Consider the following 19,401-nt stretch of genomic DNA (forward strand, 5'->3'; position numbering starts at 1 on the left):
ACTTACATGCAATTACAGTACCACTTTCTGAAATTTAAAAAAAACGAAAAACAAACACGTTAGGTAGGTTACCCCCAAAAAATTTGGTTCATATCCTAACTCTTGTGACAAAAATTAATTTTCACTTTCTTCACAAAAAAATTGTGAAACTGAATCAATTGTTAGTTCCTACTTAACTCTTAAAGAATCTTTGCATTTACAAATATAGTATTGTACTTACGTCACAAAAGTTTGTACTTTGAAGTAATCACAAAATTATTTGTACTCTTAATACTGATGACAAAGATTATAGAGTATTGTATACTGTATTCTGAGAAAAAAATCACAGAGTAACACACATCATTCCTTCAAATTGGCTCTCAAATGAAAATAATCCCACAAGCTGATACCATTTATAAGGGGGCACATTTTCCCTTTATCCTCTTTCATATATTTATTCTCTTTAATACTTATATACTTATCTATATTTTATATTAATCTTTTCTTGTGTATAAATATTAATAATTTTATAGTTTGAGTCTTTCTCTCCATAAGTATCTATCTCATATTTCTTTGCTTATATTTTCTAAGTCAATATTCTTTTCTTTACTTCATTTCTACTTTCATATATATTATGGTATTTTTTAATTTTATGCCCTTAATTTCTCTCAATTATATCCGTGGTTCAGTTATATTCTATACCATGTATTAGTCTGGGAAACCATGTCATTCTTATTATAACACTTATTATACTTACAACGGTAGCCTGCCACCACCCAGACTTTATTAGAATATAACATATCTCATTGGACTGTTAGGTAGTGTGCTAGCGAGCTTCTAACATGAGTTACAATAGCTATTTTCTGAGAACCAATGGGTAGAAGGAATAAGCGGTGATACTCGCAGTTCACTAATTCAATATTTATTAACATAAGGAGTGAATAAGATGTTAATTAAGCACACCCAGGCAAGACTGGACCACTTAGGTCTTACTTTACTATTCATAAAATAGATCCTCAATTACTTATTACATCATGGAACAACTGGTATATTATTCCCCAATCATATACAACAATAATAGATAGGACTCAGCTGGTAGTACATATGGAGGATGCACTCCCAACAGCCCTGATAACACGGTATTACTGGTAATACCAATACTTATGGGTTCACTCTTCAACATGGGATAACTAAATTTCTGCTAATTATCCACAATCATGGATACTAACACTGCTCGGTACCTATAACGAAGATCAATGAACCAGAAAATACTGAGCCCACTGGCCGCGGGGGTAGTTTACTACACACAGCCAAGGCTCGCTCGCTAGTAACGCCCATGGTAGACTCGCTGTAGTATCGTGACACGGCCTTCCCTGGTTGTTCCTGTCCTCAGATCCTAGTCTTGCCATATTAAAGACATCCTTCCATGACCATCTTGCCCATAGGCGGCTACCGAACCTCGGTAGTGGTGACAACACATACAGTGCCAGATATAATGATGGAGAGCGTCAGAGATGTGGAAAATAACTCAATCACAAACAATCTTTCGTGTAGCAACGACAGACGATTTTTATGTTACATTCATTTTTTCACCTGGTAAATGACAATTTCACTATCACAACATGAACACTAATATACGAGTTCATATACAGCTAACTGGCAACTCAGGCCTGTGCGGCACACATGCCAGAAAGGCAATGACAGAAATTACTTTCAACTCAGTTGCTGTACATTTAACTATGAAAATCAATGCCATGGGTCAGGTGTACTCAGTCGCGACAGTACAGGTAGTCGTTGCCATAGAATCGTTGCCAGTTATCAATGAATGCCCAACCATTGTTTGAACAATGTTTTTCCAGTCGGCAATTAATAGCAATTGCCCTGGACAGCCATTCACGACCAACCCCTCTTCTAGGCAAGACACCACATACTATGGGGATCCCTCCCCTATCTCTAATCTTCCCCAGCGCCTCCCTATACCTCTTGAAAAGTTCCTCACTCCTAACCTTACCTATGTCGTTTCCTCCCACACTAAGACACACTACTGGATTGGTACCCTCCCCTGACAAAACCCTGTCTAACCTCTCGGCTACATGCCCTATCCCAGCCCCAGGAAAACACACCCTAGTCCTACGTTTCCTATCTCTCGCACAAAAAGCCCTATCTATAAACCTCACCTAGCTGTCCCCAACTACCACGACCTTACCTGTGGGCAGGGTTTGTACAACTGCCCTTTCCTCTCCTTGATCCATACCGTCCTGCCTCTTCTCTTCCTCGCCAGCTTCCTGCAGCACCTGGTAAGGGTTACTACACTCCACACCCTGGTCAGCTTTCCTGAGCCTGACCCTAGTCCCCTTGGAGACAACCACTCTCCACGCCTGCTCCTCCTTCGCAGGTGTCCTGCTAGGCAGGACACCTACCTGAAGGAGTTCCGTCCTGAGGGCTTCATTTTCCCCCTTTAGAGTGTCAACCTCACTCCTCAACTGCCCCAGCTGCCTTAACAGAGTGGCAAGGAGGTCGTCTTTCCCCACACTCCCCTCCTCTTCCCCCACGACACAACGATCCAAAGCGGCCATTTTCCTTGGTCTCTAACGGGAGCACGATCGGGCACGACCTTCTCCAAGCTGGGTCAGAGGTCAACTGAGCTGGGTGTTGATAGGTAGGGTATCCACAGATTCACCGTGGAGTTTGCTTAGTGGCCGTATGCAGTACACACCACACTCGGTGGGTTCCTCACAGTAGAGCAGTGGTGGTTGCTAGGCCTATGCTCTGGGTGGACACCTGCTTGGGTGAAAAGCGACGCCCTACTGAGGTCGTGGCGCGTCGTCTCGCCCTCACTAGGCCTATGACTGCCAATTCCTAATTTTCACTTTGACATTATTCTGGTTCTCACATATTCTCTTTCTTATATATTGTGACTTTATAACTTATAATTACATATCTTAATTCTAAAGTAAGTGTCTGCTTTGCCAGTTCCTGGGGAAATTAATTGGGCTATATTGTGGGGTTCAGGATGGGATGGAGAAAGGAAACTCACAATGTGCTCTCTATATACATGTTGTATTGGATGTACAATGCAGCTTGGTGCTGGGAAGGCAGCATGGTTACAAGCGTGATGTAGAGAGAGCTGGTTGGTGAGGACGCTCAGAGAAGGACAGCTTGTGGGTCGGCTTGCTCGCCGGCGGGAGAGAGGACCGCCAGGCAGGCGGAGGAGGAGCGAGGGCCGCCAGGCAGCGGCGGAGGAGGAGGTGTTGCTGGCTGCGGCTGTAGGTAGAAAGAGGCAGGTCACCACGAGGTCAGGTCTTAAATAGCGGAGGGTAGGCGTGGCTTAGTAGTTGACCCCCGCTCCGTGATGTATGGCGGCGCTGGTTGACCTAGACCACGAGGCATACACTGGGGAATTGGTGGGGTCGGCCACTGAGCGACAAACAGCGTTTGTAGAGGAGAAATCCACTACAACATCATTAACTAAAAACCCTGAAGATCCTGTTTTGTAAATGCCTGGATGAACAAATGGTCCCCAGTGAATGGAAAGTGGCTTATGTGAGTCCTATCTTCAAGAAGGGCGATCGTCACTCCACGAACAACTATAGACCGGTGACCCTGACCAGCATAATATGTAAAGTACTTGAGAGTATTATCAGAGATGCCGCAATGGAACATCTAATACGAAACAACCTTGTAAAAGATTGCCAACACGGTTTTATGCCGGGGCGCTCCTGCTTAACACAATTGCTCAAGGTATTGGATATTTGGACCCATATTCCGGAACGGGGTGGTAATATCGACAATATTTACATAGATTTTGCCAAGGCTTTCGACAGTGAACCCCACGAAAGGCTGAAAATCAAACTGGAAGGGTACGGAATTCGGGGAAATGTCCTAGCGTGGATAGAAGACTTTCTACGTGACCACAAGCAGTGTGTGGTGATTAATGGCACGAAATCGTCATCTGTACCTGTCACAAGTGGGGTACCACAGGGCAGTGTATTGGGCCCGCTGTTGTTTCTTTGTTTCATAAATGACATGCCTGACGTTGTACACTCCTCCATACAAATGTTTGCCGATGACGCCAAGTTATTTAGGGAAATCAAGAACCAAGCGGACTGTGAAGAGCTGCAGAAGGACCTCTGTGGGCTCTAAGAATGGTCGAAGAAATGGCTGCTGAGATTCAATGTCACAAAGTGTAAGAGGATGCACCTGGGGCGTACCAACGGTAAGGAGGCGTATTATATGTCCCAACGGGATGAAGAAACTGCACTATTTGAGACTGAATATGAGAAGGACCTAGGTGTGTATGTTGACAATGAACTGAAGTTCTCGGGCCATTGCGAAAATAAGGTAAATCAGGCAAATAAATTACTGGGTCTTATAAGAAGGTTGTTCAGATATCTAGACGGTCAGTCCCTCGTAACGATCTTCAGGAGCGAAATGCTTCCCCATCTGGAGTACTGTCACCCCGTCTGGTCCCCGAGATATGCTAGGGACTGTCAGTTCGTTGAAAATTTTTAAAGTAGGGCCACCCGACTGGTGCCTGCACCTCGGCACCTCGACTACCCTGAGAGATTGGAGCGCCTGAACTTCCCTAGCTTATACAGGTACTACAGACGGGCAAGGGGCGACATAATTGAGGTGCATAAGCATCTCAAGGGGCACTACTCAGTCGAGTGTCCTTACTTGTAGCTGTCGGGGTCACAACTCAAGATTGAAGAAGCCGCAGGTCCAGAAAACTGAGGGCAAACTTTTTCGGAGTGAGAGTTGTGAACCCTTGGAACAATCTACCAGAAAGTGTTGTGTCGGCACCGAGTGTGAGCTCTTTCAAGACCAGACTCGACCAACACTGGAGCAGATTCAGGTACATTCAGGAGCCGGTGCATGCCCAGTATTTGCCAACAGTGCATGACAGAGACGTGACTGATCGCCCAAGCGGCTAAGGAACCGATCAGTGGTGAAAAGGATAAAGTAAGTAAAAGTAAAACTAAGCAAAGAAATATTCTTTCTACGCAGACTTTAACATCTACATTCATTTCATCTGAAATGGTTCACAATTGTGGAGGAAGTGTTTCATACGAGCCAGGTGAAAATTTGATTCGGTTTGTAAAATTCCTAATGATTAATTGTAAATACCATGTATATGTATTGTTTATTACCTTTGTTTATCATTACAAAATGGGGAAATGTATGCACATTTTGTTACATTTTTTTCTAAACCTTATTGCGACTTCTTTTTTATTCCATACCAAAATAAAACGTATTTCAATATCAATAAATATCCTCTTTTAATATTTTCTATTTATTTCCTGTTTAATTCAGTTACTTAAAAATTGTACCCGTTTTCTCTTATGTGAAGTATCGCACCTGGCCCATGTGGACTAAGCGGCAGACCAACACTGACCAGTCTCACAAGAGTCACAATGGCCGTGGTGGAGGGTGGCTGATATTTGTGCTCCTACGATTATTTTAAGTTTATTGCCGAGTTTTACGAGAAAGACGATCATTCTATCCAATTCTTACGTATCCCTGGTCCTTCCACTTATAACTAAGGTATTGTACTTTAGGACATGGTGCGCCCCAAAGTTTTTAACTACTGAGACATTTAGGTTAGTTTAAGCTAGGCCTACCGGGGGTCCGGCGAGAGGTAAGGTAAGGTTGGGTTAGGTTAGGTTAGACAATTCGTTGGTATTATTGCGTTTACACACCGTTCATTCCTACCACTAATCTATTATCATATTCGAATAAGACGTCTAATTATAATATAATTTTCATCTATTACATTACCGGCGGAAATGTATAATAACGGTGATAGCTTTTCCCCCAAAAATTCTATTTTCTTCCATTAACCTCCTGCCATTATCGTCTGCCTCTCCCCCAACACTGGGTGTCTCTCGGTCTCCTTCATAAATCATGACGTGCATGCGTACCCGTACACGTCACGCGGCCAATCTAAAGGGTTTTTGCTAATTCGGAGTATATTTGGCCCAATCAAAATCGAGTTTTATTTTGGGTCTCATATTTTGAAATCCAAGTTCAGTTCCGACCAAGGAAGTCTGCGATGAATGTCACTTAAAGTATATGGAGCTGATTGAGAGTTTTTGGAGAAAAAAAAACGTAGAAACTATAGCATTTTTTCGATGGCATGGTGTTCTTCCAACCTCAGTAAAGTGTACTAAGAGCAAGACAATGTAAATATCGCAAAGACCAACATATGTGGCGTTGGGTAAGAATCCCAGAATCCAACGATGAACAAGAACCAGGCCAATAAGCTGAGAAATAGGTGATTCCATCATATGGTGAGTCAGTTAAGTTAAGTTAGGTTAGGTTTGGTTTTTGTTTTTCTAGTGGTTTTTTTTTTATTTTTTAGTCGCTTGGCCACTTTTTTTCTCGGAAAACGTCAAACAAAAAAAAATCGCAAAAACAAACGGCTAATTTCCGCCATAAATGAAGGTCATATTCGGTCTAAACACACAAAAATACACTAGAAAAATATATTTTTTATTTGCTAAAAGTGAACGGTGTGACAATGCAAATTTACCGATTCGTTTTTGGTTTCCCTCACCCAAAAACCCCAATTTGCCAGGCCATCCCCTCCCCCATTATTGTTAGGGGGGGAGTAAAAACTAGTGATTTCCGGCGGAAATGAATATCAAATTCGTTCAAAACTCATAAAATATCATTGGAAAAACATATTTCTAATGTCCAAACAAAGACCGGTGCATGAGTAAAAATTTACCCTTAGTTCCTACAAACGCTCTGATTGGCTGAACGCCCATTACTGAAGAACAATGCAACAGCGATAATTGACATTTCGCCATGAGTCGATCATTGTGTAGCTGTAAATATACCTAACCAGAAAGAGTTGTTTGATTTTGGGGTAATTTTTTCCCTACATGTTTTTATCGTTATAAAAGAGATGATATTTACTCAAACCTAATACTGTAGAACCTGACCTGACCAACCAAAGAAATCTGAGATACCTAACCTTATCTAACTTCCTAGCCGGGGGAGCGGCACAAATTGGCGATTACAGCAACCGAAGAATCTGATAAAAAAAATGTTACCTAACCTAGCCTAAAAAAACGATCATAGAAAAAATAGGTGAATTTATAGTCTTACACCGGGCTTTCTCTCGCTGTTATTAATATGTATTTCATAATGTTTAGATAATTCTGAGACATTTTTCTTCTATGATATTTCCGCCGGAAATTAAAGATAACCGAGATATTAATTTGTCAATATTATTAGATTTGCTCAGTCACAAGTGTCGCCATTTGTTATTTGCGTCTCAGTTAAGATCTGACCCCCCCCCCCTCCTCCCTCAGCCAGTGCTCCTTACCTCCGTGTTCGCTTCTTAAGTGTCTACAGCGCATGTGCGGGGAGTGGTGTGGGAGTTTCTTATTAGCTGTAGCGATAGGAGACTTATTATTGGGCAAGAGTTTTTGTCTTAGCAAATGAACAATGTGTGGGTGCGTCGGGAGCGGAGATTTAAATTTTCAGTACCAGATATGGCTGAACAGGTGGAAGAGCTGTGCTTACATTCTGATAAAGATTATGTTACATCAAATGCCGAGTTTTATCAGAAAAATGGTGAGGCAATTTTTTTTTTTTTTTTCTATAAAACACAGTGTATTACCGAATAACGTTTTTTGGGAGCCACGAATTACCCAAAAGTACCCAAAAGTATTGCAAATAAGGGTAAAATCTTTACGAATATCTGTTATACACACAAAACATGTTTAGTAATATTTTTAGTGTAGTTTTGTAAAAATAATTGGTAAGATGAAATAATAAACAACAAAATGCTTTCAGTATTGGCGAATGCTAAATTCCAAAGAGTTCGTGAACAAGGGAGATAACTCGGATCCATCATGATGCACTTCGCTAACCTAACCTAACCTAACCTAACATAACGAAAAGTAAATCCTGCGGCTATGTTAAATACCCCAAAGTAACAGAAACATTGGTAATTATATCTCCATTTTGGATAGGTGACTCTTTGGAATTTAGCGTTTTTTGCTGTTTATTATTTCATTATTTTGACTACATTTCAATGAAAACATTATTAATCAGGTTTTATTGATGTAAAACATATATTCGTTAAGATTTTACCCTGATTTAATATACTTTTGGGTACTTTCGGGTACTTTTGGGTACATTTGGGTACTTTTGGGTAATTCGTTGGACCGACGTTCTTTATCTAAGATGTGGGGGCATGAACTACCTACAGAATATATGTACTGTATCCATATGCGATATATGAAATATAAATTAATTTTGTGCATAGATTTGGGCCCCATTGCTGTTGGGTGAGCTACCCCATTATACAGGTTCTGTATACAGGGTATAGGTATTCCAAAATAAAAAAATATCCCAAATCCGATACGCTTAAGGACCCAAACATTTCAGATAAAGGATACCCAACCTGTATTTTATTTTGGTTCCTATTAGTTGAATCTGCTGGTTGCTCAGATACCAGATTACTGGGAATCTACTGTACAGGTACAGTATTACATAAATTTTTGCCCTCCAACTTTCTGGCACAAACCCCATTTAACTATTTAAGCCATTGTTATTATATTTATAATATTTTCACTTTTACAAAGTAGCTTGTTAAGATTTATTGATTATATTTGTAATGAGAATATTATCTAAGGCAATATATTTTGTTTCAGAGTCTGTAACATCACATATGAAGACCAAGTACACTATAGCATTAAGTAGAAGTTCACAATGTCGGGTAAAGAAAAGAAGTTCTTCTGTATGGAATGTGACAAAGAGTTTAGCTGGAAGACTTCTCTGAGTAAACATTTACTTACTCACAGTAATATCAAAAACTTTGAATGTGATGAATGTGGGAAAAAGTTTTCACACAAGAGTCATCTTAAGTCACATTTAAATGTGCACAATCACATTAAGAAGTTTAAATGTGAGGAATGTCATAAATATTTTTCTCATAAGTGTTCTCTGAAGGCACACATTCATGCACACAATGGCATTAAAAAATTTGAGTGTAAAGAATGTGGCAAACAGTTTTCACACAAAGGTAATCTCAATAAACATTTAATTGTGCACAATCTCATTAAGAAGTTTAAATGTGATGAATGTGGCAAACAGTTTTCACTAAAGGGTAATCTCAAGGCACATATACTTGCACACAATGGCATTAAAGAATTTGAATGTAATGAGTGTGGGAAACAGTTTTCACGGAAGGGTACTCTTAAGCTACATTTACTTGTGCACAATGGCATTAAAGAATTTAAATGTAATGAGTGTGGGAAACAGTTTTCACGGAAGGGTCATCTCAAGGCACACATGCTTACACACAAAAGCATTTGAGATTTTGAATGTAATGAATGTGGAAAAAAGTTTTCACAAAATGGTAATCTCAAGACACATTTGCTTGTCCATAGTGGTATTAAAAGTTTTAAATGTGATCAATGTGGGAAATTCTTTACCAGGAGAGATAATTTCAGATGTCACATACTTACACATGAGAAAAAGTAGAATTTCATGAATGTTTGAATAAATTTGACATCAGTATAGAACCATGTCAATAAATTATGAATACTGCAGAATAAATAGAAGTGATAAATTCCACTTTTATACACAATAAATACATTAGAATTATCTGCTTTCAAGAAAATTTCTTCAGTCTTGGCTCAAGTACTTTACCATGACATGAACAGTATGCTAGAAAAATAAACTTGTGACAGTTGTGGGATCATACCTTGCTAACATGTAATGGTCACAAGTTCTATTTGTCTGGTCCAGTCAGGTCTTCTTGTTATTTGGAAACTGACTCGTACGGTAGCTAAACACTTGCTCAGCACCAGAAGTTTAGCCTCTCCAGTGAGCCTATGTGTTCATATATAAGAGCCTTGATGGTTTAGGGGAGCAGCAGTAGGTTTACAGCTGTCAGTGGGACTTGTACTACTCTGGCCAACTTTTGCTTGGACCTCCTGCAGGCTCACAGTTAGTTAGACTTAAGTTCTCTGGCTGAGGCGAGACATTAGATTTATTTCCTTTAGTTATATTGTATTAATATATATTGTATTAATGTTTCTCAACCTCTAGGGTTGTGATGACTTATATTATTGTGACATCATAGTTGTTTTTAATTTGTTTGTCATATAGTAATACTGTATATTTATGTGAAATGTAAGTAACTTATGTGTTTCCCATCTCTTACATGTACGTACTGTATACATGTACAGTATAATATACTGATTGTGTATTGTAATAATTACCATTGTACAAGAAAACTTCCCAGGTAACAATATGGTGAACCTCCATGCATTTGTCCAGTTGGCCACAGACCCAATTCTACCATTATTTCATGACATTCTAACAATGATTATCCCATAAAACTAAATATTATTCGTAAGATAATGATGAAATTAATGTTAAATTCAAATAGAAGTCCTTATAGTTTTGTGGCAGCTTGTGTACAGGTATTTGGACTGAAGATGAAGCTCCTACACTGTACTTGCAGACATACAAAATTATGATCCTAAAGCTGAAAGGAGTTTTGTTAACCCATATATGGAAATCATGTGTTTTATTTCTCTCTGAACAAAATAATTATACAGGGTTCAGTATTTTCAATGAAAAATATGAAAATTCATTTGAAACTTTATGTAAAGATGCTAAAGTATATTAAGAGAACTAAGTCAGCAACATGCTGAAGTTTGGTGTTAGTGAGTGTAAGAATGCCAATGTCAAAATGTTCTCACTGTTTGAACTACATACTGTACTATAATAGTTTATCAAACAAAACATTACTGTAAACCAATGAACTTAAATTATTTTATTAAAATTGAGTTTAATGTTAAAAATATCCTTACAATAATATAATTGTTTGAATTTTGTGTTTACTGTACTTGTTTCAAATATCTTTTACACCAAGCCAACAATAGTTTACACAGTGAACCTGTACTGATACTACTATGTTGTGGTTTAAAATATTGTACTGTACCATACAATAAACTTTACACTTGTAAATAAAACCTTGACACTGAGACTTATTTCTGTCTGATATTATTAAGAGGAAATGTTTCTTTTTGCTGTACAAGATGAGTTGATGAGAAAGTGAAGCTCAGTCCAGTGTGTCAGGCTACCCACAGAAGACAGCTATCAATGTAGAAAATTTTTAATTAATGCTTATATATTCTTAGAGTCTAATTACTGTGCTCTTGTCCATAATTCTCTAAACTTCGTAGTACAGTATAATGAACAAGCATCCAGAGTCTGAATGTCTAAATACAGCTCAGGAACTATTGTCAATAGCTAACTCTATTCATCTTCAGTCATTCAGTAGTGACCACTAATGATATATTTTTTGTACAAAAACCTTACTGATTTATTGACATGTATTGTACAATAACAACTGCAATGAACTGTACCGTATTAACATTTTACAGTCGCAGTCAAAAGTAATCATTCACTCCACCACCTAACCCCTGCACCTGGCTGGGTCCTTTCTGCATGGAAAGTCACGTGGGGTAGAGAGGGGGAATGGTCAACTGGTGGAAGGATGGTATGTGATGCAGGTTGTTCATCAGAGTGTGGGAGGGGATTGAAGAAAGCAGGGAAATTCATGAAAGAAGGAAGGATGTAAGATTTTTCACTGTATTATCTTAGGTTTAAATACTTGAAAGAGTAATAGACGAGGACCTTTATTTTATGATTATTATAACGTGCCATCCATTTCCTTACTTACCATCTTTTTAGGTTGTTCAGGTTTTAAACTCATTTATCATCTTTTTAGGTTGTTGCTCAGATTTTAAACAGTGTTAATAAGATATTTATAATGATGTTGATATGAGGGTGGAAGTCTCAAATATTTTTTTTTATTTACCAACACAAGTCATACAGAATCTCAGTAGCCCGTCCAATGTCCTCCTCGTCTGTCTGTCAAGGTCTGCCCGGCTTAAAATGGTTTAATTTTTATGAATTAAGTGTCCAAATATGTTTTGCTTACATTTCACACCCGAAAGTAGTCATTTTAATATTGGCATCCCTGGTTACGGAATTTGAAATTATGGCCAAAATTTTGGGCTACTTAAAAATAAAAGTAAAAAATCGCCATTACAAAATTTGGGTAAATTTCTAAATTTACAAAAATCATTATACTTTTAGTCCAAATTTTTACCAAAATGTAAAAATTATTTAGTGCGGATTCTCTGTGGGTAGCCACAAGGCGGTTGGAAGGCCACTCACCTCCCAAGTTGTCAGCAACCACCACAACAGTGGCACTACTCAGAATTCTTTCCCCAGCTTGTGTTCAGTTATGCATCTGTGTTCAAGACTGTTGTTACGAGTGAGCGTTCCATCGTTGGTTGTGGATTCGCAACGTGAACGTCTTTTGTTTGTGACGTCATTTCTGCCACGTCCGCTCGCTTCGTTTACTTTAGTATGGGCCCGGCAGTGTTAAGTTAGGTACAGAGTATCTCCTTTCTTATAGTACAGTATATTTCTAGTGGTATAACGTGTAAACCTTGCTCGACTTTATAACACCAAGTAAAGTATTATTTGTGAAAGATTATAGTTAATCATATTTTGGAGTTCCACGGAAAATAACTTATTTATTTATGAGGTTTCGTGTGGTGGATAGACCACGTTGTTCATCGTAGTTTCTAGACTAAATAAGTCTTTACTTTTGTGTTCATTATTTTGTCACTCAGTTGAGTCATTTATTTGATCAGATTTAACTTGTATTTGTTTATTTTAGTACATACGGATATATTTATTTTATTGTTTATATGTTAATACATTCTGTTATTACAACTACTGTATGCATTTCAATATACCCCATAGTAATGAGGTGATAATTTGGTGCGATCTATTCCTGGACCTATAGTACAAAGTGTAAATTGTGAATTTGTGATATTGTTACACCCTTAAGAGGCCCAAGGGTCGTAACACTGTATTCCCTGTTACGGAATTATGGTTAATTAGTTAAGATTTTACAAAGAAAAAATTTGCGATCTAGTACAAAATATAATTATCTAAAAATATAAAATTTATTTCTGGTGGAAGCTACAAGACTGCTGCCGGTCAGCTCACCTCACCAGCTGATAACAGCCACAACAACAATAGTGCTGCTCAATTTGAATTCTCTTTAGTTTGTGTTTAGTGCTGCATCTGTTACAGTGTACCCTTATTCAATATGAGTGGAAAAACACCCTCAATTTCAAGTGAAGATAGTGGTAATAAAAGATTCCATAAATAAATTTCATTGAACAATAAATATGATGTTTTAAGGAGGTAACTCCTAGTGACTACAATTGCACCATGTCACTTCACCGAGTGTAGGAAAAACCCTTTGGACAAAACCCCCTCGAAGTAAAGTGCAAAATAGGACAAAACTCCCTTATTTAGAGTAAAAAAAATAGGACAAAGCCCCCATTTTTAGACTTAAGAGTCCATTTTATTAACTCTTTAAAGAGGGTGTCTTTAAAAAAATATATATATTAATAAAGAATTAAAAATTAAATAATTTTAAACAATGAAGCCATCCTAAAAATATAGTTGATCACTGTTTTGTCTTCTTGAGTAATCCTTCAACGGGTGACCACTGCGTCAGGTCACCATTTAGTGGTCATGTGATCTATCCTGGTATCTCGGCAGCCTGTCGAGGATTAAATCAGAATTAACCTCAGGTCATTGCTGGGTAGGTGAAGTCAAGTGTGTATATAAAGCTGCCACATCTAATCTGAAGCATCATTTTGGGTCGCTATTACATGATCTGAACTGTCTGGCGGGAATATACTGTTTTTGTGAACTTTGTAGTGTTTTTAAAAATTGGTTATACTCTCCAAGTGACCCAAAAAATGAGTCTCTTCAACCACCATGGAGATCATCAAGAACAATAAAGGAGGTTTCAAACTGTGTGCAGAAGGCTACTTATACATCAAGAAGAGTTGAAACACTACACGTATACAATGGGAATGTTCTCAGAGGAATGCACTTTCTTGCAAAGGTTCTGCTCTTACAGATTTGGAGGTGAAGCAACTACTTCCTGTGACTCGACACAGCCACGACCCTGACCCTAACAAGATGAAGGCAGCTAAAGCGAAGTACACCAAAAAGACAGCTGCTTTGACCAACAGAGGCAGACCTGCACATATCGTTACAGATGCTATATGTCAACAACCACTTGAAGTTCATTGTGCAATTGGTTGACTTGACTGTGAAGCATGTCTGATGTCTACAGAAAGGAGCATTGCTAAAGGACCCAACATCCTTTTTAGAATTATAGCATATCAGTGGTGAATGGAAAACTACCAGAGCTCCAGGATTTCCTCGTTTATGACAATGGACCTGAGTCGAGAGAGAGAGATCGTGTTTGCAACCAACTAGGCACTTGAACATTTATCATGAAGTACCACATGGTTTATGGATGGGACTTTTGCAACAGCTCCAAGACTGTTCCAGCAATTATACATCATCTGAACTCCTCTTGGGCTATCTGCTGTAACGTGTGTATGCCTTTTAGTCTGCAAATTCTCAATCCTTCTATGAAGGACTCCTCCTGTCAATTTTGGATAAATGTGATCATCTGGGATTTAATCCAGATCCCACCACTGTGATAACCGATTTTGAACATGCAATGATCAATGCTATTTCTACAATCCTGGGACCACATGTGTCATCCTGTGAATGTTTCTACCCTCTGACCCAAAGTACATGGAGAAAGGTGCAAAGTTTAGGACTGACTGCAGCATTCAGAAGTAATGATCGAGTAAAACATTTTTGTGGAATGTTGGATGGACTGGCTTTTCTACCTGTAGACGAGATGGGCTATGGGATGGATTATCTAATGGAGAATATACCTGACTTTGAAGGAGTAGAAAGCCTTGTGGACTATTTCAGTAGCACCAAGTGTTCGGCACTTGTCGTCGCATCCAGCCACCAGCTCTTCCTGATGGAGTACTTCCTCCACTCCCTCAACAAGAACTGTCATGGATCGAATCTCAAGGAAGTTAGAAAGTAGAGAACAAAGTGGGGTAGAGAAGCCGTAGAGGGAAGTTTAGAAAGCAAAGACTTGTGCCATACCCTGTCAAATGCTTTGGAGAAGTCGAGGGCCACAATGAAAGTTTCCCCATAATCCTTAAGAGAGGATGACCATAGATGGGTGCAGTAGGAGAGCATATCACCAGTAGATCTCGCCTGGTGAAAGCCATACTGGTGATCCGACAAAAGAGAAAGGTGTTCAAGGTGACGGAGAAAATGAGAGTTAAAGATAGTTTTGAAAATCTTAGAGAGGGATGAAGTTAGGGCAATGGGGAGATAGTTAGAGGGATTAGAATGGTCACCCTTCTTCAGGATGGGCTGAACTAAGGCAAGCTTCCAAGAAGAAGGAAAAGTTTTGGTTTTGAGGCAAAAGCAAAAGAGGTGAGCAAGCACAGGGGCCAGAATTTCAGACCATGAGGGGGTATTCCATCTAACACATGCTCCTTGCTCACATCCAAGCTGGATAACATATCAGCAACCCTATGAGTGGAGATTATAGGAAAGTGCATAGGTTTAGTAGGAGGGATAGAGTTGGAATTGTCTAAGATGGAGTTAGAGGAGAACAAGGTGCCAAAGAGATTGACTTTATCAGGGGGAGAGTTGGCTGTAGAGTTATCAGGTTGGAAGAGAGGAGGAAAAGAGGGATTGTAGATGTTATTACAGATGTTTTTGGTTAATGATTAGAAGGATTTATTTAAAGAAGAGTTAATCAGATCAACGGTTTTTCTTTTTATAAAATTTTGCCTGGCCCTACGAAGAATAACCTTACAAAGATTTCTAGAAGTAATGAAAGAGGAGTGGGTAAGAGGAAAAGGAGAAAGTTTTATAACTTGATATACCCTATCTCTCTCTCCCTGCATGCAAGAGAACAGGAGTGATAAAACCTTGATTGTAAAGTGAAAGTTTTGGTAAAAGATGGGATAAATGCACTCATACCACCCTGTATAACCCCAGAAATGCTGTCAGCACATACCAAGGCGTCCCGAGTGGAAAAGCGACATTTATCCCAGGGAAAGTCGGAGAAGAATTCTCGCAAGGATTGCCAGTTTGCCCTCCGATAATGCCATAGTTGTTGTTTAGAGGGGGGTGGGGGAGGTGGTCTTGCCCAGTTTGAGTTAATAGAAATAAGATTGTGATCAGGAACGCGCATGCGTGCGCAGTGTCAACAAAGGCTGTAAGAGACTGCTCCTTAAAATTCGTATTTCTGACGAATTCAGCGAGTCTACCAATCCCAGCCTGTGCAGACAACTATAGTAAGACCCAGTTATCAGCACAGTGGCATATATTTTTTTTTTACTTTTGGACTTCGTCATTTTTTGGGGATAAAACATCTGGTCCTACCACCCGATCCCTCTGAGCAAAGTTTTTCAAGTTTGTGCATGCGTAATGTGATAGTGTGACATAGCAGTGACGTCATTACCACTCCACCTGCCTGCAGTGTTGCCAACGTGCCCTATGCCCGCCGTTAAGCGCTCCCGTTCATTGGAAACGGCGGCAGTAGGTGACAGTGATGCTGACGACTTTCTTCTTGAAGACACTTCAAAGAAGAAGCAGAAACCTCAGAAGTCAGGGTCTCCAGCAGGGGCCACGGCTCCCCCTTGCACCCCTTCTGGGGCTGTAGAGGGTGGACTCCTCCTGTCATCGGGGTCCCCAAGTGAGCTTACATGTGGCTCAATGACCGACCCTCCGCCGACGCGCCTTCGTCGTCTCGCCTATCCTCGGGACTTGCCTCTGAGCACATGGACGACCTGGTTCTTCCGTCACTGCTCTCCACTTCAGGACTCAACACTTCGCTTCCGCCGAGGTCCTACAGCCGTGATAGTCACCACACAAATGCACGAGACGGTACGCCTGCTCACTCAGGTGGGCTTTCCTGCTCCCCAGGGGGAGGTGATGCTGAAGTCCACCACCATCACCCCAGAAACTCGTCGTACCAAGGTAATGGTTCGCCACGTACCCTGAGAGATCCCTATCGACGATCTTCGCCCTCTTCTCCCACAACTACTGGACATGGAACGCCGCATCAACCTGGTCTCCAAACGTCCATCCAACGAACTCATCGGCTGGTGGGTGGGCCCCCTTCCTCCGAAGGTGAATGTAAGACCAATTCACAACTGTCCTCTCGACCGATTTATCGGAACCCCGAAAATCTGTGGTCGTTGCCAATCGTGGAAACACCGCACCTGGGAGTGCACGAGGATGGTCGCCTGCGGTTTCTGTGCAGGTCCTCACGAAACAGTGGAATGCAAATCGAAAATTCAGAACAAAATCCCAGTTATTCCACGGTGTGTCAATTGCCATGGCAGTCACCACACCTGGAATGCCAATTGCCCACAGCGTCCTGGCACTCGCCCGGGGAAAACTTACCTTGTACCACCGCCCTCGTCTCTGACGAAGCCCATGTCAACCAAACTTCACTCCTATCCACCACCGCCTCTTCCATCCACCAAGGATTTCCCATTGATCTCCTCTCCTCTCTACCATCCCCCCTATCACCCCTACCACCCATCCTTTCTCCCCTCCCTCCCTCTCCCTACCGTTCTTGGAACAAGGTCGTTGCCGGCCCTGCCACACAGTCACCACCATCTCCTGCCCATCCGGACCCCCGCTGTCTCTCACCAGCACCACCACCTCTTACTCAGCTGAACCCTCACCGTCCCTCTCCGTCGCTACCACCACCACATGCCCAGTCGGGCCCTCGGCAATCCTCGCCGCCACCTCCAGCTCCTGTACAGGTACACCAAGTTGGTTCTATGGAAACAATCACTCTCCGTCTGGATCGCCACTCCAAGCAAGTCAACCTTCTCTCTGCCCAACTCGACTTGTTTGTGAAAACAATTGCGACATTGCAGAGGCAACAATAACTCATTCTGGACACCCTGACCCAACAGGGGCGCACTTTGCAAGCCCTGATGACCCGCCTCCTTCCATCTCTTGAGATGGAGGATCCACTCCTCCCTCTCCATTTTTCTCAACAGAATTTGGTACCTCCAATGGAGCCCTGTCTAGCCCCTCCGACTCATCTCACACCGGAGGCCGTTCCCTCCTCTTCTTACAATGGAACATCCAGGGACTTAGACCTCGCCCAGTTTGTGCTCTCCCATCAAGTAGATGTTACTCTACTTCAGGAAACCATCACAGACGATGTTACTCCACTCCGCTTCTCTGGCTATACTGTTTACACCCTGCCTCGGTACCGTGGGCAGGCTCGTGGCCTCCTCACCCTTGTGCGTAACACCATTCCATCTGTTCGTCTCCCTTCACCTGACTCACATGGACCCCCGTCTGAATTACTTTCTGTCTCCCTTACTCTTGGTGACCGGACCCTTCGTGTAGTCAATGTTCATTTCAAGAGTGATTCTCTGGACCCCCAGGTTCTTCACGACCCCCATGATGGGATTCCCACTATTGTTCTTAGCGACTTTAATGCCCGCCATCTCACGCCATGTACCCTTAACGGATCACATCTCTCACAGTTTCTTAATGGGGATGATGATGTTCGCTTTCTTTGTCCTGACGATCCTACTCGCCTCCTCCATAGTTTCCTTGATGTTGGCTTACTATTGAACGGTCATATCTCCTTTCATCCTACCGTCTGCACCGAGCCTGCTCTGTATAGTGACCATCTTGCTGTTACCCTTCTCAGGCTCTCCTTCTCTGCCCCGACATCAGCTCCTTATCGATCCCCTCGCCTTCATCTCACACAAGATGCTGTTCCTTCCTTTACCCAATACCTTTCTACCTGGGCGGACTCCTATGTTATCCCCCAGTCCCTTGACTCTTACAGCGCTGATTTTGTTGATGCCGTGTATGACTCTATCAATCGCGCTACCCCTCCACGCCCTCCCCGTCACCCCAGAAGTGCCACCAACTACTGGTATCGTATCCCTGCCATGAGACATCTCCGGCAGGTAACCCGTGATCTCCACTCTGCCATACGGAGGTCTCGGTCTCCAGAGGACTGGGAAGACTTCAAAAATTGGTGCTCCTTTGCAACTCAGGAGCGCCGTCGGATACGTGAGGCGGACTGGCTATCCTTCACGGGGTCTCTATCGTTCCAGTCGTCACCCTCTTATGTATGGAATCGGATTAATGCTATACGGGGTACTCGACGGAGGCCTCCTCCCCACCCTGACCCCGCCTCCCTTGCCTGCTCTTTAATGGAGGACTGGGCACGAGCTTCCTCCCCTGAGGCACTTCCAGATCCAATGCAGGAGGCAGTGCAGGCTCGCATCGATGCGTCTGAGCCTGTTGTTCGTGCTGCTCTTACCTCCCCTGCCCCCACTGATCATCCCATCACACAGTTCGAGCTTGACAGTGCTCGTCGCTCTAGAAAAGACACCTCTCCTGGGGATGATCAGATAACCTACTCCGTCCTCAACGCCTGTACTAATATTCCTAACGGCCCCT

The 19,401-nt window shown here is 41.5% G+C and overlaps 1 protein-coding gene across 3 annotated transcripts; it reads left to right on the forward strand.

The window, feature by feature from the left end:
* Window positions 1–5,352: 5,352 nt before the first annotated feature.
* On the forward strand, window positions 5,353–10,988 carry LOC121869939 (gastrula zinc finger protein XlCGF57.1-like). 3 transcript variants are annotated; one of them, XM_042371505.1, is made up of 2 exons: window positions 5,353–5,523; window positions 8,649–10,988. In XM_042371505.1, the coding sequence occupies exon 2, from the start codon at window positions 8,707–8,709 to the stop codon at window positions 9,310–9,312; it is 606 nt and encodes a 201-aa protein (XP_042227439.1). In that variant the 5' UTR covers window positions 5,353–5,523; window positions 8,649–8,706; the 3' UTR covers window positions 9,313–10,988. The 3 variants fall into 3 exon arrangements, with proteins under 3 accessions (XP_042227439.1, XP_042227442.1, XP_042227441.1); XM_042371508.1 differs by lacking the exon at window positions 5,353–5,523 and adding an exon at window positions 6,421–7,563; XM_042371507.1 differs by lacking the exon at window positions 5,353–5,523 and adding an exon at window positions 8,067–8,475.
* The last annotated feature ends 8,413 nt before the right edge of the window (window positions 10,989–19,401 follow it).

The sequence above is a fragment of the Homarus americanus genome, unplaced genomic scaffold (genome assembly GCF_018991925.1).
Source record: "Homarus americanus isolate GMGI-L3 unplaced genomic scaffold, GMGI_Hamer_2.0 scaffold14467, whole genome shotgun sequence".
Taxonomy (NCBI): Eukaryota; Metazoa; Arthropoda; class Malacostraca; order Decapoda; family Nephropidae; genus Homarus; species Homarus americanus.